General features: G+C 53.5%; 1 protein-coding gene across 2 annotated transcripts in view; it reads left to right on the top strand.

Annotated features, from left to right (window-relative positions):
* The window catches only part of NUDCD3 (NudC domain containing 3), a 29,027-nt gene extending 3,145 nt beyond the window's left edge, over nucleotides 1-25,882 (top strand). Inside the window, exons 3-6 of one of the 2 annotated variants that reach the window (XM_083880325.1) lie at nucleotides 13,588-13,720; nucleotides 17,934-18,077; nucleotides 24,038-24,226; nucleotides 24,839-25,882. In XM_083880325.1, the coding sequence (XP_083736451.1) occupies nucleotides 13,588-13,720; nucleotides 17,934-18,077; nucleotides 24,038-24,226; nucleotides 24,839-24,949 (577 nt within the window). In that variant the 3' untranslated portion in view covers nucleotides 24,950-25,882. The remainder of the gene's footprint in view (nucleotides 1-13,587; nucleotides 13,721-17,933; nucleotides 18,078-24,037; nucleotides 24,227-24,838) is intronic. The other variant, XM_083880326.1, reaches the window with a different exon arrangement.
* Nucleotides 25,883-27,160: the final 1,278 nt, after the last annotated feature.

Raw genomic sequence — 27,160 nt, 5'->3', positions numbered from 1 at the left:
GCTCAGAGCAGAGCCAGCTTTGAAGATCAAGCAAGTGCTGCAAAGTTCTCTTTAGCTAGGCTTGGTGGCTTTCCAGGAGTGCCAAGCAGCCTCCATTTATGCCAAAATGTCCTTGTGTCAAAGTCCTTCCACAGCTTCTGAGACACTTGCAGTCTGACTCTCCTGAGCAACAAGATGCGAGCTCCAGAGGGCCAGCATGGCCTCTCTGAACCATGTACCTGAATGCAAGTCCTGTACAGGGTTGACTCATCCTTCCCTGGCATCACCTTGATCCTGAGCCAAGTCAGAGCTGCCCAACCCTTACTCAGGACCTCATGCTTCACTGAGGTTCAAACTCTTGTGTTTCTTTGCTGACCGAGTTGGGGGAGTGATGCTGTGATCTGGCTGTGCAGACTCCATCTCCTCTTCCCCTCCCTGGTGTGTTCTGTGGTCAGACCCCATGTGATGGCTGTGCTGACCCTCTCTGATCACCACGATGGTCCTGGCCATATGTGGGGCTTTGCTGTGGCTTGTCCCTGCCATCCCACTGGTGCTTGGTGAGGAGGGAAGCTTGGGCTGGTGATGCCTGTCCTCCCAGCCAGTTTTGGACGTGTCATTGGGAAGAGCAAGCTGCCAGAAAGAAGTAGACCACTGGAAGAACCCCAAATCCTGTAAGGACTGAGATGGCTGATACCCCTGAGGGGCAGAGAGAATTCAGAGCTCAGACTTTGGGGCTGTTGACCCTTGGCATATGGAAAGGACAGTCTGAGGACCAAAATCTTGAGAACAGTGGAATGATACGTGGTAAGAATGGCGAGGTTTGGTTCTTCCCCCAGGAGGTGGCTGGATACTTGCACAGGCTCTTTGGTCATGGCTTCAAGGCTGCCAGAGTTCAAGGAGCATTTGGACAATACTTTTGGACAAATGGTGGAATTGTTGAGGTTGTCCTGTGCAAGGCCAGGAGCTGGACTCAGTGATCCATGTGGGTGCCTTCCAGATCAGGATGTTCCATGATTCCATTATTCTAGGACAATGGTGGAGTCAGGTTCTGCAGCCTTGACTGGAGGCTGTGTTGGAGAAGAGCCTGAGCTCTGGCTGTGTTGGGGAAGAATCTTAGAGTGGCCACCATTGGGGGAGGGGGAAAGGGGACCGGCAAGGTGCCTGGTGAGTCACATGGTCCAATGGGAGGAAAAGACAGGACTTACACGCAACTGATGTGCATCCCACAGGATAAAAGATAAGCCAGAAGCCAAAAATGAAATAATCTGCAATGCCTGTGCTGGAACTCTCCTGGTAAAGGAAGATTGTCCCCGGGGCTGCCAGTCTGACACTGATCCCTGGGCAAAATTAGCGAGTCAAAAAAAGCCCTGCCAGAGTGCACAGCAGAGGCCTGAGTGTGTCCAGCCCACATTCTCCCAGTGGAGAAGAGAGGGAGAGATTGGAGGCTCAGTGAAGCCCTGAGCAGAGGGATCTGGGCTGGATCGAGTGCCAGTTGCTTGTGTCCATGTGCAGTCTATGATTGCTGTGGTTTGCCCCACAAAGTTTCACCTCAGGACTTTTGTTGTGGGGCAGCAGCTAGTGTGAGGAGAGTTCAGCTGCCTGGAAACGAATGTCAGGGCTGCAGGAAGGAAACTGGAGGGAGCAGGAAGGAAGATGAGGGCTCGTGTGGGAGCAGGATGGGTCTGACGGCAAGTGTGGTGGAGCCAAGAGGGGTAGTTTTCATTGTGTGTGGTGAGAGCCTGGTTAAAACTCAGCCCTCGCATGTGCCACCCTCTGAGTGTGTCCTGGCACCACTGGAGAGTGGCCCTGTCAGACCTCAGACATTCAGGTGCTGTTTTGCAGCCTGCAGCTGTGGCATTGGATATCAAGCCCTGCATGGCAGCTGTCCCCTGGGCATTGTCATGAAAAGAAGGTGCCTTCTGCTGAATATAGCTGCCACTGCAACTTTTGTTCTCCCCAATGGGCTCTTCTTCCTCTTCTCTTATTGCTCCCACCATCCTAAACTCGCTGATGGGGTGGAATACTTGCAGCCCCCTTGGTGCCTGCCCACTTTAAACAGGTGGTGGGTGAGACCAGGTGCAGGAGGCCCCATCCCAGTCCCAGGAGTCCAGTGGTTTCCAGGCCAGGAGAATGGGATATCTACGGTCTTGAAGTAGGGCAGAGGAACCCATGGGTTTGTCACGGGGCTGTAGTTGGTCTTGATGCCTCTGGGGGGCACTGGAGCCCCCAGAAAGGCAGTGGGGGCTGGGTGGGCACCCCCTGACAGACTATTAATAATTTAAACAACTACTTAATTCTCCACAGCCCCTTCCTTCTGAGCAAAACCCAGAGCTACCAGCCTGGGTACGAGGGGCGCATGAGTAATGCACAGTTCTGGCAGCAGGAATGCAGAAAAGGGCTTAAACAAAAATATTTTCCAGTTCCTTTCCTTCCCCCTGCACCTCCAGCCGCTGGTGAAGAAAACCACTGCCACCAAAATCTATATAAAAACTTGCTCATTCTGTCAGCCTGACAGCTCTGGAAATGTAGGGCAGGTACCATCCCAGATCTGCCAGCTCCCATCAGAGCCTCGCACTGCGCCTGGATGCTGGGGTGCTGGTTGGGAACTTCTTACAAAGCACAGTGAGATGGTAGCAGCTTTTTCAGGGTCAATCCAGACGAATCAAGCCAGTTTTGCAGGTATGGAGGTTTTCAGGGCTCAGTCTGGGGCTTGGCCAGGTCTCCCCAAGTCCCTCACCTTCTCCCACTTGTGAAAGGCAGGTGAAACAATTTCTCTTTGCTGCCCTGTAAATACACCCAGAACTGAGGTGTCTTTGGGGTGACACTCATGCCAGGAGCTATGCTGAGGGGCACAGAGGTCTCTGTGCCACAGAAGAAGCGAGATTCCTCTTGTAGCTGTTCCAGGTGTTCCAGCCACTCTTCCCCAGCTGTTTCAGCTCTCTTACTGTCCCTACCTTACCAGAAGAGTAGCAGGGCACAGCCCTCCTCACACCTCACCATGGGGCTATTCTTCCTAGCATTGCAGCTGCACAGTCCTGGCTCTGGCTCTTCCCCCATCTGCTCCCAGAAGCCATCCTTGCCTGAGCTCAGCTCCTAATTTTGAACACCTCTGCTGCCCAGCACCCTCCCCTTCCCCCAGCTTGGATTCCATCCTGCATATATTTGCCACACAGCATTTAAAATAGAGCCTGGCAGCCCACGTGTGGCACTGCGCAGCCCGGCCTGTGCTTGTGCTTTGTGACTTTGGTTCCTGGCTTCCCTCTGCTCCTTGCTTTCTCCCAGTATGAGCAGGAGTGGGGAAGTTCTCATCCCTTTTCCCTTTGAGTCCCTTTCCTTACTCCATGTATGGGCAAGAGGTAGTGGCAGGAGGCTGGGAAGGGCAATCCTGGAAACCTGTGCACAACGGTGAATGTCTCACCTTCATGTGTTTCTCCATCCAGCTTTTGTGTCTCTCCTAGGTATTTCTACCAGGTGTGCTCAGGATGGGGCAGCTCTGGTCTGTACCTTAGAGATCATCTGGGTAGGTGAGGTCTCTGAGAGGAGAATCTTTGGGTGTGGATGGCACAGCCAGGGCTGGAAGCAGGGCTGCTGGGACATGGAACACCATGCCAGGTGGGCCCAGGAGAATATGCAAATGCCTCATTCCTGAGGAAGCCTTTGGCAGCTGCTGGGTAATGTGGCACAGTAACATGCAGAGCAGAATGAAATCCTAGGGTCTCTGTGGCCTCAGCCATTCACCTTCTGCAGTGTGAAAAGGGAAGAGGTGACTAGAACAGTGGGCTGAGGTGAGGAGAGGGCTCTTCTCTTTGTGGAGCCTTGGAAGGGACTCCACTTACCTTATGTGCACAGTGCCATTATGCCAAGGAACAGGACAAACAGGCTGCTGCTGAGCAGCAGAGCCCTGGCCACCCTGACTGCCCCCGTCACCTGGTCCAGGTGAGTTTCACCAGCAGGCTGATCTCTCTGACATTGCTCTGCTATCCCTGGGAGTGGATGTTGGGGCTCAGCAGTGACCTACAAAAATCCCTGGTGTACTCCTGGCTTGCTGGCTGGTGAGAAGCACAGTGAAATTGAACTGAAATGCATTAATCTGGTGAGCTGACTCCTAACATTCCAGCTCTCTCCTGAGACCCACCACTCCAGTTCCAGAGCCCTTGATGACCTGGAGTTAACCCTTTGTGAGACACACTGGGGGCATCCCTGGGATGACACAGCGGTGCTCTGGGAAATTTCCATGAGGTGCCTGTGTGAATCTAACTCGACTTAGCAACGGCTTGGCTTTGCTGGAAGCCCAGATGGCATTTTGTTGTGAGGTGCCTGCAGGATGGGCTTCCTGGCATGGTTGCATCCTCCTTGGGGTGCCAGGAACAGGAATTTCACTGCTGGTCACCCTCTGTGGGGGAGCAGGGCTGTGAAGAGGAGCTGTTGCTGCATGCTGCTAACTTTGAGGCTGGTTTTGTTTGACTCAGAGACGGCATTGTCCTAAGCTTTCTTCTCTTAATCGTTTTCCATTCAGAAGGGAGGGGAACCCCTAGGTCTTCTGTAGTTTTGTCTGGGACTGTCCAGACCAGAAGGCAGTTAGTTTTCTTCTCGACTGCCCCTATGGACTTTCCTGATGAGCTCACCTCAGAGTCTGTGCTGTTCTTCCAGCTTGACCTAGAAAGGAGCTGATCTTGATCCATATTTAAGGAGATTCTGTCCTGGTTCTGATTCCTCTTATGTACGTGGGGCTGTGCACGGGGAATTCCTCCTGCACGGCCAAGGCCTGTCATGAGCAGGAGTCAGACCAAGCTCAGAGAACGGCCTGACCTGATACAGCTGAGCTCCATCTCGCCCTATATCCTGTCTTTATCAGCAGCAGATGCGGGGGAAGAGAAGAACAGAATGAGTGGTGCAGTGATACTTTCTCTGTGCTTTCACTCTGTCCTGATATATAGTTGCTCAGAGGTTTTCTAAACATTTTGTCCTTCAGCCCTTTGGGGGCATTATTTTCCCTTTTCTTTCTGAATTTCTGCCCTCCCATGCCTGGGGGTTCTGCAACAGCATCCTGCACCAGGTTCCTGTGGCACAGCACTGCCATGTGTGGCTCTTTTCTCTGTCCAGGTGAAGAGGCTTTGAGAGGGTCCCCAGTCCCCTTCTGTGCCTTCTATCATGTCCATTTTCCCCTTTCAGCCTATTTTTGGGCTGAAGAGTTATAATTTCCATGCTTGTTTCTCACTTGAGCATCTTCGTGCTCCTGGTCCTACACAATTTTCCAGTATTCTGAGGGCCATTCCCATGCTTGTGTGTGGACTCATTGGTGTTCTCTGCCTCCTACCCTGTTTCTTTTCTCCTTTGCTGTCCTGTTTTTGCAATGAGGCCAGGAAATCCTCTACCAGCCACATGGTACCTCACAGTAAAGTGACATCACTCCAACTCCTTTTCCTCCCTTCCCAGCTCTCCCCAGCGCTGACATCTTTTTCAGGTGGGAGCAAGAGCTTCACAGAAGCTCTGTGTTGGTGAGACCTTCTTCTGCTGACACGCCCCAGTGTGTCCTTATGTGACGTTAAGGTTTTTGACCCTCAGGGTCTGTAGCACTGCACTCACAGTGCTGTTGTGTTTGGTTTCTGGGAGGAATGTGTCCAGGTAACACTGAGAGAAGCAGGGAAATGTAACTTAAGTAATCTTTGCTAAGTGGAATCTTTCTTGCAATGGAGAGAAGCCATTCCTGCTGGGAGAATTATTTTAATCCATATGCGTTCTCCCATTGTGGTGGAAACTTAACTGCTCAGGAAGCATCATTTCAAAGGGCTGAAGCAGTTGAACTGAGAGTGAAATTCCTTAGCCCTTTCTGGTGCAGCCCTTGTCACTCAAGCCTTTTGCAGATGATCAGGAGCAGTCAGGTCCAATTTTGCAGTGTTCTCATGGAGACCCAGGCCCCACTGGTTGGGTAGCTGAGAACAGCAGCAGAGTGCCAGTTTCCCTGTGCTGCACTGAACTGCTAAGGCTTTTGGTTGCCCTACTGAGGTACTGAGCTCCAAAATTAGGTCCTGGGACCAAAAATAACTAAATTAAAGCCTATAAATTTTTCTCTCAACAAGCAGAAAATCCCAAGGCTGGAAACCAAGGGACAGCATGTGCCCAATTCTTAGGTAAAAAAGCAATTGCTGTTTGCTTGGTTTAATATTGTAGTGTTCACTAAAAGGGACCTAACATGGAAAACTACCTGGACTGGGCCCAGTTGTATTGGGTGGTGCTGGGGTCTGAGAGGCCACGTTGTCCTCTGTTCCCATGGCTCAATCCCACTGGCTTCCTTTGGCCTTATCCCCCTTTCCCAGGGGAGCCTGGTTGGCTGTGTGTAGGTCTCTCTCCCAGGAGATCTCTGAAGCCCAAGGTTGTATAAGCTGTGTGCAAACAATAAAGATCCCAGGAGTCTTTTCTGAATGGTAGCATATCCTGTCCTTGACCTAAATATCCCAGCAGTAGTGAAATTTAGCCCCCTGGTGCCAGCACTCTAACACTCTTCTGCAAGCTGGTGGTGGCATTTCAACTTACCTAATGTCAGTAAGTTGGTGCTGTCGAACAGCTCTGTAAATAACTCGGGACGCAAAAGGGAAGGCTAAAAGCTCTCCTGAAGTGAGTGAGCTTGGAAAAGAGCAAGGCTCTCCCCTAGCAGGGAGAGGGGCAGAACATCTCAGTGGAGCTGGTGGGGGCTCCAGATGCAGAGAAAGTGTGGGGATTTGTTGGTTTCCTCTTCAGTAAAGCAGCAAAGGCATCATGTGCGTGGTGCCTTGGGCAGCTGGTATGCAGGAGCCTTGACATCTTCCCACTGCATCACTCGGGCTTGGTGACACAATGGGATCTAGGGTAAATGTGTCTTGATGAGATTGATTTTTGATTGTTGGTCCCATCCTGGTGGTAAGTTGAAGCTCTGAAGGTGACCTTCCTGAAGGTGAGGTGACCTTTGCAGTACAAGTCATATGAGGAGTAGCTGAGGGAGCTGGAGGGGCTTAGCCTGGAGAAAAGGACGCTCAGAGGGCACCTTCTCACTCTTGACAACACTCTCAGGAGGGTGCAGCCAAGTGAGGATCTGGCTCTGCTCATAGAGAACAAGGGACAGGACAAAAGGAAACAGCCTCAAGTTGTGCCGGGAGGTTTAGGTTGTATATTGGGAAGATTTCTTCATGGGAAGGGCTGCCCAGGGCAATGATGGAGTACTCATGCCTGGAAGGATTTAAGAAATGTGCAGATTTGGCTCTTGGGTACATGAGTTAGTGGTGTCCTTGACAGTGCTGGGGACACAGTTGGACTTAATGGTCTCAGAGGGTTTTTTCCAACCAAAATAATTCCATTATTCCATGATCCATATAAGGCTGATGGTGGACACTGCAGCTTGAGCCTGGGCTGCACTTCCTGGCTGGGCTGTGCCTCAGGTTTGAGTGAGGGGGAAGGCACTGGCTTGCATTTTTCACTTCTTGTTTTTGAGAGCAGGACCAGTAAGCTTCACGGTGCAGTCCTGGAGGTGTGTGCTCAGGACCTCAGGGATAATGGGCTAGGGGGAACTGTTGACAGACTTCTGCCCACTTTGGGGCTGAAGAAGACTTTCCAAAACTTGATTTGGGTTGTTCTCCAGCAAACCAAACCTGCAAACCACACCCCTGGACTGGAAGAAATCCTGAGGACTGGGAGGGCCCTGGACCACTGCTGTGCTCAGGGCTGGAGCTTGCTGCCGGCCAAGGAGTGTCAAAGAGGATCGGGATGGATCAGAGAGGATCAGAGTGGATCCTGAGGCTTATTGACTGCAGTGTGACTTGAACTGTAAAGGAAGGGATTTGGCAGTCAGCTTGCTTAGTGCTGTGCCAGAGCCCTCATTAGTTGAAGTGTTGGTACAAAAAAGCCTTTGTGGAGCCCTGGTTGCCTCCTGAACTCCAGCAAAGGTCTGGGAGGCGCAGTCTATGTTTTCCTGCCATGGTGCTTCCCAGGCAGCAGCGTGAGACAGAAAGTGCAACTGTCCTGATGTTTTGATGTCAAAAGATGTTAAATCTGGAGGTGAGGGGGGAGGTTCTTTGCAGCTTGCTTGCAGAAGTAGCACAAAGCTGGGATTTTCCATGCACACAATCCCTGCAGCTTTGGGAATGCAGCTTTCTGATGAGGTTAAACCTCTGGCTTTCTGACCTGTTGCTACAGCACCCACGCTGGAACCCTGAAGAGCATAGGGGACACTTTACCTTCTTCAAAATCATCTTAGAAGCAGGAGTTTTTTTAGCTTTGGCTTACCAGCTCAAGCTGAAGCTTGGTAGCAGCTTTTTGGGGTGCACAGACCTTCCTGTGGCTTGAGGCACTTTGGGTTCTCATCTGGAGGGCTAGTAGAAGTTCTGGAAATCTATTCCTGTAAATCTGTATTCTGTTGTGTGTGCTGGTGTCTTTGGGTGAATGTGGCCTCTCTGCAGAGATGCAGAATGGGGTCTGCCATCCCCCTGCTTGCCTGCCTAGCTGGCACTGCTCTATGGTTTCTGCCCTGCTGGGCTGCATGCAGCCCCTTTAGTGCTGGGAGGGCAGGATGCGGATGTGGTGCAAGGTGCTTCCCCAGGAGGGAGCAGGGATTTGTGATAATGTGAAGGCATGGAGGCTCCAGGGGTCTGACAGGCCACCCTAGGTGGGTGACCCAAGTGTTGCCACGACAGGAGAATGGTGGCTGCTGACATGGTGCTGGTTCCCAGCATCCCTGTGCCACCTGCAGCAATGGTTTCAGCAGGACAGACAGTGGGCTGCTCCTCTCATCCTTCCTCAATATCTCCACATCTGGCCTGAGATGATTTCCTTAAAACTGCCTAAATAATTCACCTTGAGTAACAACAAACAGCAGTGCCAGCTCTTGAGGAAGCTTTCTGGGAATGCCAGTGACGTGAGGGTGTCTGCTTGTACTGGCCACTGAACTGTAGCATCCTTGACTGCTAGATCCAGGTATCCTGGACTTCCTTTCCTGAGAGGGCAGGGATCCTGCCTTGGAAAGTTGAACTGCTCCAGGCTGAGAGGATCGCTTTCATTGAATTGTTCTCAAAATCCTTGGAATTTTTTTCCTTCTTATGGGGAAAAAAAAGAGGTTCATTGGGATTATGCTGTACCAGTTTCCTCCCATGACACTTTCCCACCTCTGCTCCTCATGCTGCTGTGTCTTCTCAGCTTTAGTGTGCCTGCACCAAAAGTCCTCAGTGAAGAGGAACTCTGTGAACTACCCTGCTTCTTCTCAGCTCGAACAACCACATCCTTTGGTGTATTTGGTTCCTGCTCTTTGTGTCCAGCACTGTGTTCACAGCATTGGTGCTGCATCTGTTGAGCTCCAAGGACAGAAACGTGTTCAACTGACTGTCCGCAGAGCGAGGATTACTGTTGGCATTTCCACACTACTCAGCTCATCATGCGTCACCGACCCACAGAGCTGGGAATCCCGGAGTAAGAAATGCCTAGAAAACGGTGTAATGGGGCTTGACATACGGCTCAATCCTTGCATGCCCCCCAGGGACAATACTGCCACCTCACTAGGGGGTCTTAGTCCCCTTGTACTGCTGCTGATGGTCTCATCCTGTGTGTATGGAGTGGCTCCAGTCCCAGGGACAGCACAGCCATGCTGTGCCATGTGGCTCCGAGGAGTGGGAAACAGATCGGCTGCTTCTTGACGGTGCATTGTTAAAGGTTTCACCTCCCCCAAAATGACACATTGCAAGCAAAAATAGAACAAGACAGAACACATAGACCCACCCCCACCATCCCCACCACCCGGCAGCCAAGTGCACGCCGTGCCAAGCCCTTGGGTTTAAAAGCTGGTGCTTTGTCACCCTCCCTACCCTCAGTCTTGCCACCACCTGCCCCAGCCCAGCAGGCATTCAGGTAGTCCGGTGAATGACTGTTGCACTAGGAGCAGCCAAACTGCTGGGACAATTGCCACTCAACCCCACACTGTGTGCTGGATCTGCTCTCCCTCTTCACCTGGTGGGTCTGGGGATGGGAGCAGGAGCCATGGTGTTGGGTGCAGGAGATTCTCTCACCTGCTGCACAGTGGTGCTCTTGAGACAACATGACAGATGCCTTTGGCTAGAAGAGCCACCTCCAGTGTGGTGGCATGGCTTGGCCCAGCATGCTGTGAGCCAGAGCTGTCTCCTGTGAATGGTGAGGAAAGCTGCCTCCCAGCCAAGGAGCAGGGTCCAGTTCTGAAGTGCCACTGATCTATGCTAAGCACAGTTGGACCAGGCGGAGATCTGGCTGGAAAACCTCCAGGAAAGGAAGAGTTGCTCCAAGAGGTGGTAGAGCTGTCAGCTGTTTGTCACCATTGCAAGGCTTCACCCTTTCTTCATCACCCTGGACCCTCCATGGTTCCAGAGCTGGCAGTTACACTGGCAGTGAAATTATCCAGGCTTCATGAGTCCCCCAGTGATCCTGTTCAGGGGTACCAAGCCCATTGCATGGATTTTTAACATTGGAAACAGCTGAAGCAGAGATTGGTGGTGTTTTGGGAAAACAGCTGGAGGGATTTGGACTAGGTGTTGGGGAGAAGTGGAGAGAAGTGATGGCACTGGAATTCACACCCCCCAGGATGGGCAGCCATGGCTAGAGGGAAGTTTAGGCACAAGGAAGAACTTCTCCTCCTGAAGCTGGATGAGGGGCTGCAAGGCCGAGGCAGTGGGGCTGAGCTTGTCCAGAAAGCTACATGTGATGGCAGAGGTGGCAGTGACACATCCCTCTGTCATCCAGCTGTGCTCCAGTTACAGCACAGTAACAGCTCTGGAGAATGACAGAACTGTCCCCAGGGCGAATTGGGCTGGGAGTAAGGCTGCTGTCACCTGTGCAGTCCCTATACCGTGCAGAGAGACATTGGACAAAGTCCCTGCAGAGCGAGTCCTGCCTCAGTTTCCCTGTCACACAGTTAACACTGGCTGTGGGGCTGATGAGTCACTCATGACCTCCTAGACAGTGAGATTGTGTTTGGTAAGCTCCAAGTGAGGCTACAACATCCAGAACTGCCTGGCTGGGATCTGTTCTGCCCCAGTGCTCTTCTCCTGAGGAAGAGCACGCACATCCAAGACAGACCTGGTGGCTTTTTGACAGCAGGCTTTTTTTGATTGCTGTATTTATTCATGCTGAGGCCATTTGCAGCTGGCATCTCATCATGTGTGCCTTTGTACCGGTGGGTTTCTCCAATCTTTGATGATCTGCATCTGGTCTCATGAGCCTTGGCTGGGCATCAGCTCACTGCCTCCTTCTGCTGCCTTTTGAATTTTTCCCAGGAGAGGTCCAGAGGAAAACAGCCCAGGGGAAACTGCCATTTGATGGTTCTTGTCTGGTTCTGTCATGATTGTGGGGAGCCACAGACACTTGGAATGGCAACTCCCAGCTTCCCTCACATGTCTTGCCGGCAGGTTTGGGAGGAGCCAGGTTGGGCTCTGCCATGGCCAGCATGGTCACTGAGCCAGAAAGCTGGGCTTCTCATGGAGGGAGGCTGCAGAGTACTGAAGGGTGGTGCTGGTAGGACTGTGGGGAGTCGAAACCCCCTCCATGCTGCTGCCCCTGAAGGTCACAGAAGAACAGAAAGTGGCCCACACTGCTTATTCTTTTAGAAGATAAAAAACCCAACTGGGTTTAAAATCAGGTCAGATTTGTCCTCTGGTTCACCATGTGGCCTCGTGGCCAACCTGAAGTGGAGGGCAGGAATCCCATGAAGCTGTGCCATACCTGGGCGGACCCTACAGCATGGGTAAATGTCTTGCGAGGGCATTTAACCAGTCACACTGCTCCAGGCTACACACAAACTCTCCTCCCTGCCAGGGTCTGATGCATGGTGGTCTCTGGGACAGTTGTGCCTTGAGAGCCAATCTGAGTGCCACCACTGGGCTGTTCCTAGGCGGGGACCAGGGGACACATGAGACGATGCCTGGGGAAGTGCCACCACATTTCAGCACATGTGCTTTGTTTACTTCCCAAGGGGGGTGTGTGCAGGGCCCTGAAGACCCTGTCACCACAGCCCCTGATCGCCTGCACCATTCGGCTTCTCACCCTCCAGCCTGTTTGACTCCTACAATCCGGGGGCGGTTGGGAAGCGACAGCTGGAGCCAATGCACCAGCCCGGTGCACGCTGCCATGCCAACCCTGTTTCCATGGCAATGGGCACCCAATGGGCGACTGCCAGGCAAGGCCAAGATGCCTGAAAAATGATGCGAATGCCCCCTGAAATGGCCATCTGAGGCTGGGAGCCTGTGAACGCTACCAGTCCCAGTAGTGCCTTCAGTGCCTGGGAGTGGATCAGAACCACCCCAGTCCACAGGTGTAACAGTGCAGGTGAAACCCTTGGTGCACCCAGTGAAACCATAGAGAAAAAAAAAAAATGGGGAGGTGTTCACAGCCACGTTTACAGCCCCCTCCGACTGTCTTACAGCCTAATTTAATTTAAATAGATGGCTCTTACATAACCCTCAGGGCACTGTGCTGCAGGAGCCAAGCCCACCCCATACTAGTGAGGGCTCCTCAGAGTGGAGGTGCCAGGAAGGTAGCAGAGCATAGGAAGATAGGCTCCCCAGGACTATCTGTGCCCTAGGGCTGCTCTTCACCAGCACCCCCTTTACATAAGTCCCTGAGCCTCATGTTTATCCAGCTCTACACTGAAGCCTAGGTGGGTATCAAAACACTTTAAAATAACTCTGCCTTTTGTTAGCACCGCAGTTATCTAGAAAATATTTGATTTTATTTGAAAGCCCTCTCTGTTAGGGTTCAGTGGAATAGATCCCCAGCCCAGCAGTTTAAAGGGATACAGGTGTGGTGATCTCCTTTCTTGGCTGGAAACACTATTGATTTTTGCTTATCAATAAACTCCATCTTACCCCTCCAGCCATCTCCTTAGCTTTTCTGACATTTCCACAGCTGGAAGGGGCTGTGTTGTGCTCAGAGTGTTGCTCATGATTCACTTGTCCAGGTACCCTGGGATGGCTCTTGAGACATCCTGGTCCCCAGCTCCATCACCTCCATGTAAACAATTGCCCTGATCATAACAGCTGGTGACTTTCCAAAACATTAAAATCAGGGTGAGAACCACTGGAGAACCAGTCCTGTGTTTTCATGGTGAACTCGAGTCACAACTATAGGCCACCACCTCTGCAGCCATGAGAGTGGCTTGGGGGACAGCTCACACTCAGCGCATGCCAGTGTCCATGCTCCAGCTGTGATGGGAAGTGGAGGGGACGAGGAACTCTCTACCTTAGCAGAGTTGGCCAGGGCCCAGTGGGGGCCTACTGCACCTTTTGGGCAGCCAAACTGTCACCGTCGTGTGTCTCACCAGTTGTCCTTTCATCAGCCTGACTGGTGCTCCAGCAGGCTGGGGAGAGGGAGCTATGAGTCATCCACAGTGGGCAGTATCGCTGTGGTCCCTCTGTCCTGTGGCTTCTTAATTGGACCTGTTCCCTTCCATAGAGCCAGCAGTGAGGAAGAGACTGGGCAGGAGCCCAGCCTTGGGGATGCTGTAGGAGGGCTGAGCAGAGGCTATGCCCTCCCTTTTGGTTTCTTGCATCCTGCTCTCAGGAGTCCTGCTTTTTCCAGGCTCTGATCTCTGATATTTAACATGTCACCCCTTTCTCCCCCCACCAGGAGACAGGAGCAGTTCCAGACAAACCCTGACAGCTACAATGGAGCTGTGCGAGAGAATTACACGTGGTCCCAAGACTACAGCGACCTGGAAATTAAAGTGCCTGTGCCCAAGCACATTGTCAAAGGCAAACAGGTAAAGTGGTGTTAGCGACGTCTCTTTAGCATTTCTCTTTCCATCAGGATGTGCACCTTTTGTGGAAAACTGTGTTTGGTGCAGAAAGGCTCCTTGTCCTTTGTACTGAAGAACCAGGATGTGGCTGTGCCTTATTCTCCAGTGTGAGTCTGGTGGGGACTGAGATCACAGACTGTGTTCCTGTTGTGCTGCAGTAACCTCTGCTCCATCTCAGCTAGGTTCTCTGGCACTGCCTTGCCCTTTCTGTTTGTCTTCTTTCTGCTTCTACTACCTGAATACTCACACGTGTGTTTTGGAGCCTTGCTGGGGATGGATGCCCTTCCTCATTTGTTCCTCAGGCTCTGGGTGTCTTCTGCCTTCTGTTTGGAAGCAGGAGCTGCTGGAATAGCTCCTCTGGCACTGGGGAGCTGGATCAGGCACAGCCCCGGTGTGGCTTGACCTGCTCTAGATGGAAGGGAGCCGGCCTAGAGTGGTGGCTGAGGGCCAGCCCTTCCCCCTGGCTGGCACTTACCTGTTCTGCTTGTGGTCTTGCTGTTTTTCCTGCACCACATCTGTTCTCTCCTGGTCAGGGACCCAGAAAGGAGTGTGCCCATGGCTGGCTTTATCAGACCTAGAAGTTTGAACTCTTTCCCAAGTGCTGCCCTTCCCTCTGTATTTTATCATTTGGGAAGTCTGTGCTCCCCACCTCCTGCTCCCAGTTGCTTCCAGGGTGGCTGAAAGGAGCATGCTGGAGTTTGTCACTGGCTTCAGCCTACACAGCTCCTCAGCATGCCAAGGAATGTCACTGGCAGCAGCAGCAGCAGCAGCCCAGGCCAGAGGGGTGAAGGGGCACATGGCTGCCACAGGCACAGCAAGGCACCAGAAAGATGGATCTCTCCCAGTGGGTCTCTAAAACAAACCCGGGCTGTTTCTTCAAATGATTCTGTGGTGTCCAGATGGATATTCCATCCCTCCGCATCATACTTTGATCATGATTTCTTTCACTGGCTGGGGAAGTTTCCTCCATCTCAGGGAAGTTGTGTCCTTGCCAAAAACCCCATACAGGGCTCTGTCTGCTCCATCCTTGGCCATGGAGAGGTTCGGGAGCCTGCTGGAGCTCACAAGAGTGAAGACGGGATATGTTTCTTGACCTTTCCTTGGTTCAAGACTATGTCATCACTTTCGCACAGTCTTTGTCCGTTCTGCACCTCAGAATGGACAAAGGAGGTTTCAGGGCACCCCCTTCCCATGCCAGTGCCTGTGGCATGGCTCTGCCTACCCTTGCCCCAGTACCTACCCACGCTGCCCTCTTGAAGCAATTGGTTGTTCAGGTGCTGGACTTCCCTGCTCTTTGCACTCTCTTTCCTGGTATTTTGTTCATCCATCCTTCTTGGGGCTTCTCTTGGCAGCTGAGTTTCCATTTCCAAATGATTCTATGTATTCCCAGCTTGGGGGAATGAGAACAGACAGGCTAGGTCTTGGGCCAGAACAGGAGGACTCAGGGCAATTTAAAAGCTCCATGGACTTTGGACATGTTTTTAATGGGTACCTTCCCAAGAACAACATTCTGCATTCAGAGAGCTTCATATTTTTTAAAAATTACCAGGTTTTGGGCTTCTGCCTGCCAAGGCAAGATTAAAAATTTCCCCATTTGGTCCCTGAGCTCAGAGTGCACCCAACTCTAATGCTGCTCACAGTCTTCCTTATTTTTGGGAAGACTTTTTGGGATTCAGGCTGTTGCTATGGCGCATTTTGCTCTGGTGAGCTTAAGGTTTCCTTGTATGGAGCTCAGGTGTCCTTGGAGCAGAAATGGGTGATTGGGTGGGTGGGAGCATCTTCCTCCATGGTCCCCACCTCTCTGATCTATTTATGGGTGCAACAAAGGCCCATGGATCTGGGTGCTTAAATAGAAATAATGACTCCTGGCCTCTCTTTGCTGGACTCAAGAGGAGACGAGCTTGATTCCTCTCTCAGTTTGTATTTTCTTGTTTGAGCTGCGTGGGCAGGCGTGGGCGTTCAGTGTGGACAGAAATCACTGTGGTAAAGAGGCCACAGCAGACAGATGAGAGCTGGCTTTCCTTGGGAGCAGCCAGGTGTTTTGGGGAGAGAGGTGCTCACGGGGAGTGCATGGAGATGGACAAGCAGCTTCAGAGCTGCTAGAGTACTGCAGGTTGCTCTTGGCTTTCCCCTAGTTGTGGGCTGTCCACAGGTACCACCTTGTGCACACTTGAGTCCTCTCAGACATGTCCTTCCATGCACAAAGGGCCAGAGCTCTCTAGCAGGGCATGTGCTGCCCCTGTCCCTACTCCTGGGGGGCTGGTGTGCTGTTGGGACCTTCTTGCTAGGTGCAGGTAGAAGCAGGTGTTGCAGTTGCTTCTCATGTTGGCTGCTTGCACAGTGAAGTGGCCAGGTAAAGTCTTCCCAGTTTGTGTCTCTTCTTCCATTTGGGTTTCTCTGCTTCCTCTTCTAATGCATGGCTGGCTCCAGAGCCACCTAAAAGGTGTCCCTTGGCCCCACCAGATACATCTTGTGCAGCCACCTGTGAATAAAACTCTCACATTTGATTGTTCTTGTCCATGTAGATCCCCCAGACACAATGCTGTGCCTGTGCCTTCCATATCTCCAGCTTTCCTGGCCCTCCACATCCCAAAGAATTTCTCCCCAGAAGGTGACTTGGGAGTCACCTTGTTTTTTTCCCATCAGTCCTTTCCGGGCAGGCCCTGTACCATGCTGAGAGTCCAGTGTCAGTATCTCTGTCCCTGCATCCAGGGACTTGAGCAGATGGTGGTAGTGGAGGGCAGAGCCTCCTCCCCATGCCTGATGTCTGCAGTAAGGCATCAGCACTGGGCTGGAGGGAGCTTCTCCATGGAGGGAGCACCTCCTTTGGAGGTGCTTTCATCCCATGGCAGCTACTCTTGTAGAGGCTGTCCATAGCCACATGCCAGGTGACAGCCTGTTGTCCTCTCCCATCCTCACGTCCCTTCCGCAATCCCCTGTGAGCACAGTCCTGCTCCCAGCCATCACACTGGGGCTCAGTCCCATGTCACCCTGTGCTGCACGTGCTGGGCCTCCTCTGCTCCTGCCAGAGCACACAGCAAGTTCAGGGGCTGTACCTGGGTGACATCAGTCAGACACAGCCACGGTTCCCTCCCTGGCTGGAGCAGCTCTGCCTGTCTTTTGCCTGTGTGGAGCTAGTGAGCTGCTGGAAGTCTCCTAGGTAATGGATAATGTAATAACATTTCAGATGAGATCTGCAGAGCAGGAGGAAGATCTGGGGGAACTCTGGGAGAGAATGCAGGCAAATCTCACTGCAGTCTCCTCCTCTTGGGCCAGCACTGGGGGCCACAATCCTACCTCTTCCCAGCCGGGTCCTCCCTGCATCGCCTGTCTTGGCATGGGCTCTGCTGGCAGCACCTCAGGGCTAGAGGGGACAAGAGAGAACATATGGTCTCTATGGAGACCAAGGGTACTGTGTGCCTCTCACAGTGTGCCTCTGTCTCCCCAGGGGACAGCCATGTCACCTGCATGGCAGGTCGGAGCAGGTTTCCCCATATGGCTGCTGTGGGCGGGAACTGGCCCCATTCCTGGGCACAGAGCTGCCCCTGTAGCAGGGAGCCAGGAAAGCATGCTGCAGCATTCTTCCTGCACGTGGTCCCTCCTCACACACCTGATGGGAGGCCTGGGCTGAGCCCAGTGCTAGCGCCAGCAGGGGAGGCGGAGCCAAGGAGCATGCTTTCAGCATGGTTCAGCAAAGAGGGGATGACCTTCTGCAGCCCTAGGATAGGAACCCCCAAACGGCCCCTGCTCATCTATCAAAATGACACACACTCATGCCTAGCTTATGATGGTGATGGACAGGCACACCCCTGAAGAGCTCTCTCACAGCAAGTAGGTGCCCAACCTTTGAATGCTGTTTGGAGGCCTGTAGCATTACTGGTGTTCTTTGAGGGGAAACTGAGGCATGGGTTAGAACCAGCTGTCTTGAATCCTTCAAGGGTCCCCCTGATTGCTGGGCTGTACTGCTTTTACTTCACTGAAGAGGTTCCCCCTCTCCTCCAAACTGTCGCTGTTTGCTGTGAGAGAACAGTGGGATTCCCACCCTGCTGCTACAGGCAGGGCTGGAAGCTCTTCTCTCTCTCATCTCCTGCAAGTGCACTTGACCTTAAGCCCTAGCTTGCACAGTGAGATGGCAAGCAGGAGCCTTCCAGATTATTGTCTCTCTCTTTGTTTCCAGGTGTCTGTGGATATCAGCAGTGGTGCAATTTGTGTAGCTGTGCTGGAGGGAAGCAGACAACACATCCTGATGGAAGGGAAACTCACCCACAAGATCAACACAGAGAGTTCCCTGTGGAGCCTGGAGCCTGGGAAGTGCATTTTGGTAAGGGTGGTCTACACCAGCTGTGTCTCCTTGGCTTGCAGCTCTGCCACACTTCACCTAGGAAACTGGAGCAGACAGAAGTTTGAGCCAGCTCTGGATGCGTCTGGCTTCGTGTGTCCATCGTCTGGCTCATGCTGCCCTTGCCTGTGTGCTGTGCCTTGCCTCCTACTCCTGAGTTACCTGTTGGGGTGCCAGCTGGGCAGCATGACTATCAGGCCGGGCAAAGGGGGTCCCCAGCTCCAGCTGAGGAGGTGTAGCACAGCCATGACTTAGGGGTGGTCTCTGTCCTCAATCCCGGCATGGGGCCCTGCACCACAGTGCTGGTCCTGCACATCTGGCCTTGCTGTCTCTCTTCCAACTCTTCTGGCCCCATTCCGACCCCAGCATCTTGGCAGGTGCCTGTTCACTTCCATTCCTTTCTGTCCTGTTACGGGATTCCTACTTGCCCTATTTGATGTAGACACCATGGCTCTTCTGCCTGCAGCAGGCCTGTGGTTTGCTGTGTGCCTGTTGTTCCAAATCATCCCTGTTGAGGTGGTCTCAGGGCTGCTGGTGCCTAGCAGTGTATTACTGGTGAGTTCCCAGCCCCAAGCCTCATTTCTGATGTGCTCCAGATGTTCAGGCTGACAGAGTGAGTTCAGCTGTGTTCACAGCTGGAGTTGTTGCAGGAGTTCTGCCCATCACCCTGGGATATTGAGTGTCAAGCAGTTTCCGAAGTTTATATGCCAGTTTGGGGGCCAGGATTGTGCTAGTAGCAGGATTTTGCTACCTGTGACCATATTTGCCCTATCCTTTTCCACCCAGAGGCTTTTCCAGGAGAGTTTCAGGAATCCCAAGCCTGTTGTGAGACCCAGGAGGGTCTGTCCCTGGGAGGGAGGGAGCTGGATCCAAGCCTTTCTCCCTGTGGCACAAAGGTGGCAGCAGATGGCACCCAAATCTAAGCCCTCACAGTGGAAAATGGAGTGGGAATGTGCTGCCAGAATTAGGAATCCTGTGGATGGTGTGTAGGGAGGCTGCACAGTGCCACTCAACCACTGCTGATCCACAGGAATGTACATCAAGTGACAGGCTGGTGCCAAAAGGGTGAGTGAGACTTCTGCAAGGAAAAGGAGCTTCTTCGATGCCACTAGGACATTGAAGGGATGTGGCACTCTTAACCTGCATTTTGTAAATATAAACATCTTGAAAATTAGCTTACCTGGAACAAAGAAAAAATCCTGGAAAGGGTTAAACCCATTGAAGAGGAGGTAGCCCAATGGGTGACTGCTCCACACAGTGTGGATGGAAGTCTGGAAGTCCCAGGTGGGCTGTTTGCAGCATCAGCAAGGGAGGCAGTGTCTCTTTAGCACCTGTCAGAGGCTGGGAATGGTGCAGGTGGAGCAAGACTCAGTGCCTCCTGGAGTGGCCACAGGCAGTATGGGGAGTCGAGTGGGCCCATGACCCCCAACCCGAGAGCTGGGTCTTGCCTCGAATAGCATGAGCCCAGGCTTGTGAGGATCTCCAGCTGGCTGCCAGCATATTGATGGTGGGATGAGATCTCACTTGAGGAATTGTACGGTAACTTGGAGCAGAGTGAGTAATTTTCACCCAGGAGCATCTCCTTTTTCTATGCGTTGAGTAGCCAGGAGTGGTTTGCACCTCCTCCCGATTCTTTCATCAGGGGACACCCACCCGTGTGGGAATGCATTGTTTCATTCAGTGCCTGGATGAGGCTATTGGGGTTTATTTGTAGCTTATGGGGCATATGGACCCTTTCTGTGCCCCAGTTTGTGCATCACTCTGTGTAAGCTCCAAATGCAGCAGTTGGGCTGTCTCCTTCCTGCAAGGCGCTGCAAGGTGCTGCCTGGCTTCCCTGTGGGACACAGGGATGGTGTTCCATGGCAGGGTGTGGATGTAGCCAAAACTGAGCTCACCCAGTGTCAGCGCTTGGGTTGTCTGAGGAAATCCTGCCTGCCTTGAGGACTGCTTGGGGCACCTTGGTGGCCGTGTCCATGCTGCATGTTCGTGGTCTGTGAATTGAGGTGATCCCTGCAGCAGAATTTGATCTTGGCGCCAAGGGGGTGGAATCTCTCTTTCTTGGTCGTGTCTGTCCGAAAAGGTCTCAGTTCTGTGCAGAGAGGCTGTTGAGTCCCATGTCCTCTTGCAGAACGTATCAGGGATCATCAAGATCCCAGATTCTTCAGGAGGCTGCTGTAACAGCTTTTTCACTGTCCTCAGCCTCCCCACAGCTCCCTTCTGGGATGCCATTCAAGGGCTTGCCATGACTCCCTTCTCCTCCAGCTCTTATCCTTGGAAGATTATTTTGCCTTACAACCCATCCTAGTTCTGCTTCCCCCATCCTGCCTGATGTTCTTATTCATGTATCCTCTTCATTATGTCACTCACACTCCAGCAGCCCCAGAACTCCCCTTACCAGCATTCAGAGACCACTCTGCCTTCCCCTTCTGCTCCATGGAGCTCTCCCAGCTGGAGCCCAGCCTAACACCAACATGTTTCTCATCTCATCCTTTGGCACAGCCATGTGCATGGCAGCAGAATCCAGCTGGCATTGTTCCACACTGGAGTGGTCTGCCGACGGGGGGTGGGGGCCTGTCCATACCTCCTGCTCGGGATTTTGTCCCAGGACTGTGCTCCTGCCTGTGACATGCCGCACGGTACCCTGGTCCTGGGTGTCATCCCTGTGCTCTCCCTTCTCCGTCACACCCGCTTGCTTGTTGAAAGTGAGATTAAAATAACCTCGCTGTTTTTAGCAATCCCCAGAGTGTTGTGCACAACTCCTTTTGGTATTATTTTCGTTGTGGAGGATTTTTCTCCCATTCCTTCTCTTTTTCTCTTCCTCTCAGCCTTTGTTTTCCATGCTTGGGCTTCTGTCAGCAAGTCCTGCCTTGAACATTTCTTGGCTTGTCATCCTGTGAGCCATGAGGCGAGGGGAGACAATTCAGTGGTGCTCAGCCCTGCCCTCCTTGTACTGCTGAGAATGGTGTTGCTGCCTCCTCTGTCCCCCTAAACACCTCCCAATGATTTTTGAGGTGACTTTGGCTGATATGGTTCCAACAGGAAAGCAGGCAGGCAGGCAGAGGTTGTGTTCCCAAGACCTACTTACACACCCCTTGGCAGCATCTCTCAAGGTTTAACAAGGTATTTGGCATCAGAGAGGAAACCTTGTGCTACCACAAAGCCCAGCACCAACAATGAGGGGTTGTGACCTTCCCAGTAGGGGGTGGAGATGGGACATGACACTGTGTCCATACCAGTGACTCCTGTCAGCTGCTGGAGGGTCTCTCCTGCTGAGTGTCCCATTGTTCCTGTAGCAGTCCTCCTTGCAATCCATCATTACCCTGGTGCTTTTCCAGGGAACAGCCCATCCCGATGTGGCTGAGAGCTCATATCTTGGACACCAGCTGCAGGAAGTGAGCGCTTTGGCATGAGGACGCTGCCAGCTTCAGATACAACATTGGGGTATGCCTCTTGCAGGCTTCTCTCTCCTCAGGCCACTGTTGCAGAGGCTGTGTCTGCCTCTTTGTGCACCCTAAAAGACTCAGCTGGGCTTTTACTCCATTGGGACCCACCAGGCAGAACTGAAATCTGGCTGAGAGCAAGGGAGCACTGCAGGGGCCTCATCCTTCCTCATTGACTCTCAGCGTGTCCTGGGCCCTGGGGGGCCAGTCAGAGCTGTTGGCTGGAAAACTGAACAGCAATGTCAAGTGCAGGCAAAGCTTTGCCTTGTCTCAAAGTGAGAAACATAATCAATTTGGGGTTTGTCCTTGTGAAAGAAGCCATGGTCCTTCCTGGAGCCCCCCAGTTTCCAGAGCTCTCCCCAGAGGTGCCCACAGCCTCAGGGGGGCCTGTCAGCTGAGTGCCAGAGCCTCTTCCATGGGCAGGTGGGTGGAGGAGGACTGATGTGTGTGGGGAATCACCCAGAAACCTGCCATGGCCTCTCAACTCTCCCTTGCCTCCACCTCTGGGCACCCAAAGTGCTTGTGGGGGGAACTAGTGGCATCTCCATCACTGCTGGCTCTCATAACACAGGCACTCAGCCAGGCAGGGGCTGGATCTAGAGAGGACATTGGCAGAAACTGTCCAGGAAAATGGCCTACATCTGTGTCCCCTATCCTGGAGGTGGGACCTGTCTGCAGCAAGTCCTCCAGCACCACCTTGAACCAAGAAACCACAAACTCATGTGAATATAGTGACCTTTGCCCTGGCCCAAGGGCATTTCATTTTAGAAACTGGGGCTCACGTGGAGTGAGCGTCACTTTGACAGCTTTCCCCCTGGAATAAAGAGGGATGAACATCTGTGTGATCTCACCCCAGGCTGCAGATGGTGGCAAGGTGGCAGCGAAGGAAAGGGGTTTGGTAAGGGAGGGAGGGGGGATGGGTTTCCATCCCAGATGCTCCGGGATGGGTTTTCCATCCCCCCTAGTGCTCTGGGATGGAGTTGGGGTAATGCTTGAACTGCTCCAACACTTGTCCGCCCCTCTGCCATCAGGCTGGCCCTGATAGGGATATACCAAGCCATGTGTGCTTCACAGCAATGCCATGGGAGCATGGCTTGTGCTGGAGCCCTCACCAGGGAACCTCACACCTTGCCAGCAGCACCGTGGGGTCATCCCTCATGTTCCAAACCTGAGGAGCCCAAAGGCTGCTCCTGCTGCAAGTGTGAGACAGTTTGGGCTGCTGCCCCTTCACTTTGCTTTCTGTCTCAGGTTGACATTCTGGGGGCACTACCACTCCCCCACCTGCCCACCCAGGGTTGGGAAGCCCAGGAACAAACCCTCAGTGGCTCTCCATCTCCTCCAAAGTGGAGCTGTGCAATTGAAAAGAGAAAAGCATGCCTGTCTAGCTGGAAAAACTAATGCCTTCCCCAAGCTGGAATATTTTACTGGCTCTGCTCTCCCAGAAGGATTAAACCCCAGGCATCCCCTCCTGTATTAATTGGTTCCTTTTCCTCACACCACAGAGAAGCTTGGCTCTGTAACAGGAATGGCTGTCCATGTTCTCCCCTCTGGAGCTATTGAGCTTCCAGGGAGGTTTGAGCAAATTGTATTGTCTGCCTTTATTGATGATTTTGCAGAGGCCAATGGATGCCATAAATCTGCCCTGCTGCTGGGATTAGTGCTAAAATAACATGGTAGGAAGCAGCCCACTCTTCCTGGAAAAACTAAAAGCAAGTTGGAGTTCCTGTTGCAGGATGCCCCATGCTGGCCCCAGCACAAGCCCCAGTGGCCAGCCAGCACTATTCAAGGCACTGTCATCAGGAATGCCTGTGACTACAGCCAGTGGCTTTTCCCAGTGAGGATGTTGGCTGGAGCAAGGAGATATCCTCTCTCTTTGCCCATCCCTCCAGGGCTGCTGCTGAGCTGCAGTGCCATGGGAAGCAGATGCTGGCAGTCAGCAGGGGTAGCACAGAGCAGCAGGTGATATCCTTGTCTCCTTTGCCACCAAGCCAGTGCCGGGGGAGCTGAGGCCAAGGTTCCTTCTAGGTTAGGGAAAGGCAAGATGGCTGCACTATCACATCAGGAGCCCTGGCCCCCCACTCCACCAGACACAGCCTCCTCATCTGATAGTCCTGAGTGCTGTCACTGCTGCTGTGTCAGCCGTGCGGCCCCAAGCCAGCATCACCCCTAGGCAGGCACCACTGAGGGACACTGGTCCTGACTTTGAACTGTAGCATGGGCTGAAGTTTCATCCCTGGGGCCTGAGCTAGGGCTGTAGGGGCCCACTGCAGGGTTGTGCAAAGCCTTTGGCTGCTGAGGGAGGGAGGCACAAGCCTCCCTCCCCCTCTGCCAGCTGTGAGGCTGGATCAGTATGAGCTTAACTTCCATTCGTGGGCAAGCCCCATGCTGCTGTCAGACAAGCTCTGCATCACTGCCATGGACCCGTGAGGTGGGCAGCGGTACCACATTCTGGGCAGGACAGGGGCTCTTCTCCCCATTCACTGACCCACACCTTGTCCCCAGATCAACTTGAATAAGGGGGATGAGTACTGGTGGAATGCCATCCTAGAGGGCGAGGAGCAGATCGACATTGACAAGATTAACAAGGAGCGCTCTATGGCCACAGTGGACGAGGAGGAGCATGCTGTGCTTGACCGCCTCACCTTTGACTACCACCAGAAGCTTCAGGGCAAGCCCCAGAGCCATGAGCTGGTAGGTGCTGGCTACCCTGTGCCACCGCCCCAGCCTGGCCCTCCCACCTGCCCTTCAAGGGTCCCATCCCCAGGAAAAGGGGCCCCATAGCTCTGCTCCTTCGCAGAGCTCCTCTTCACATTAACATTTGTGTTAATGTTAATGTGTTAACATTAATGTGTCCCCCCACATTAACATTTGAGGGGTGTAAGGTTCTGCTGATCAATCTTTTGCCATGCACTCCTGTCTTCCCTTTCCTGGCACCTTGGCAAGTGCCTGTAAGCCCAGACCCCCTGTACCAGGGATGGGTCTCACATACCTGTGCCTCTCTCCCAAGCTGGCCCTGCTCAGGGCTGGACCCACATGGGTCTGGGCTCAGCCCGACCCAGAAGCTGCATGATGCTGCTCTGGGTGCTTTCCCAGACAGTGAGGGGGAGCACAGAAGTGCTGTGTGCCCTTGGCAATCACTACTGTCAGCCAGGGAGGAGGGGGACTGCTTCTCACAGCTTTTCCCATGGGTCAGGTGGCCACGCAGCCCCAGCACCTGTGGGACGAGCAACAGGGGAGAGCAAGGGGTGTGGGGAACAGCATGGCATCACCCCAGGCTGACAGAAGCCTGCAACCTCTTTGCAGAAGGTGCATGAGATGTTAAAGAAGGGCTGGGACACCGAGGGCTCACCATTCCGTGGCCAGAAATTTGACCCCTCCATGTTCAACATCTCCCCTGGTGCTGTCCAGTTTTGACAATGGCAAAAACAACTGAAAAATAAAGCAGAGAGAGGAGACTTCCCTGCACCTGGATGCTCACCAGGACCCTCACACCCAGCGCCAGTGCCCGGGACTCACTCATCCATGCTGCCGGCACCCATCCATGCTATGTGGGGAAGCCTGAGGAAGCTGGCAGATTTACATCCTGTCACCATAGCAACCTGGGCACTAGGACCCCTCTCCTCCCTTCCCTGCCCCTCACCTTGTGCTGCCGACGCTCCATGTTTTTCTGGAATAGAGGGAGTGTGTTGTGTTGCATTAGGTGACATAATAATTATTTTTGGTGGATGAGGATACTGCTTTGGGGGTTTCTGGGGAAGTGGAGCCCTTCCCTGCCCTGGCACTGGGCAGCTTTGGCCCTCACAGGTGGAGACGGGTGCTGGGTATAGGCAGTGGGGATGGGGAAGCCTGCCTCTGCCTGCCTCTACCAGCACCCTGCCCACCTGGCATCCCCACATCCTCTCACCATCCCCTCTCCAGGGTATCCCAAGGGCGCTGTGCTGCCCCTGCCCTCTGCCCAGCCTTAGGGAAGGCTTCCTCCTCCTTTCCCCCTCCTTCACCTCCTCACTGGAGGGTTGTCAGGACACACGGTAGTGGGCAGTAACCACAGCCATCCTCTAGGGTTTGCTCCTCCTTCATCAGGGAGCAGTGGGGGGCTCCCCACAGCACTGGCATTTTCGGCCCACTCCTCATAGCTGGCAGCTGGGCAGGAGCCTCAGAAACATGGATTTCCCTGGCATGGTACTTAGGGGTTTGAGAGTGGGGACTTCCTAGGAGAGTAGGCCCAGCCTGGCTCTCACAGCTTTCCACCAGCCCTCCACCCTGGAGTGTGTGGGCTGGGGGGTCCCCAGCGCCTTGTCCAGTTCCCCATCTCCCACCCTCAGTTTGCAATAAACACGTCTCACCGTGGGGCCTGTGAGTGATTCAGTGCCACCTCTTGGGAGATGAGTGTGCCCGATTCTCCACCATCACTTTGCTTATGGGACAAAGACAGGGACACCCAAGCAGGATGCCTGGGATGTCTGTCTGCCAGCATGGGCCCCAGACATTGGGTGGATGTTGGGGTGGATATGGGATTCCTGGGGAGAGTAGAATTTGGGGGTTCTTCAGGGTGGGAATATAGGATTCCTAGGGGTGGAGGGAGTGAATTTTGAGATCCCTGGGAGGGGCTAGATGTAGGATACCCCAAGGAGGGCTGGATTTATGGGTTACTTGGGTCCTGGGATGTTGGAATGTGGGATGCCAAGGAGACTGGATTTTGGGGTCCTTGGGTTGTGACATGAGATCCCCGGGGAGATCTCGATAGGTGCTCGATATTTGTGTCCTTGGGCAGGGGGGAGGATATGAGATCCCCAAAGCTGGCTAGGTTTCATATTGTGGGTGCTTTGGGGATACCACCCCCAAGGTGTCACCCACCACTTTCCCCCTCTACCCCTCCACCCGTGCCGGCATCTCCCGGTGCTGATGAGCGCACCGGGCCCGCGGCCTCCCCGGCCGCCCACGGTCCCCATGGCAACAGCAGCGCCAGCCGCCCGCCGCCCACCCGCACCGTGGGGGGCCCACCCCCCGCGCCCACCCACCTCTTCGGGTGGGGGGGAACACCCCGCTGTCCCCAGGCCCTGGGGCTACTGATGGCCTTGAGGGTGGTCTTTTGTATGCCTCCCGCACCAAAACCCACCCCCGCATTATGCTTCTGACATTGGGGGACTTCAAGGTGCCCTTGGGGGAAGCAGGGGGGTGATTTTGTCCTGCCTCGACCTCTCCCGGGTGTTTTGCTTAAGGAGGGATTGGAGCCTGTAAGGGTTGTTTGGGGTGACATTGGTGCGGGAGGAGAGAGCTCAGTATTGGGGGAAATAGGGGGGATTCCCGAGGGAAGGGGGGGGGAGGGGGGGGAAGGGCAGGGCATGGATATGGGCTCTTTGAGCAGATTATCTGGATATTGGGGCTTTTTAGGGGGAGAATGTGGGATCCGGAGGGGGTACGGGTTTGGGATCCTTTTGCGGGGGGTTGTGAGATTCTTGAGAGGGGTCTGGATGTGAGTCCTATTGCAAGGGGTGTGGATGTGGGTCTAGATTTGGGGTCTTAGGGGGATCCGTCGGAGAGAGTCTGGACACAAGGCTGTTATTTAGGGGAGGGGGGGGCGGGTCCCGGGAAGGGGCTTCTGGCCTTTAAGGGTAGGGGCTTGGT

Source organism: Zosterops lateralis (genome assembly GCF_965231275.1).
Source record: "Zosterops lateralis genome assembly, chromosome: 30".
Taxonomy (NCBI): Eukaryota; Metazoa; Chordata; class Aves; order Passeriformes; family Zosteropidae; genus Zosterops; species Zosterops lateralis.
The sequence above is the reverse complement of the archived record's forward strand: the minus strand, read 5'-3'. Positions and strand labels throughout refer to the sequence as shown.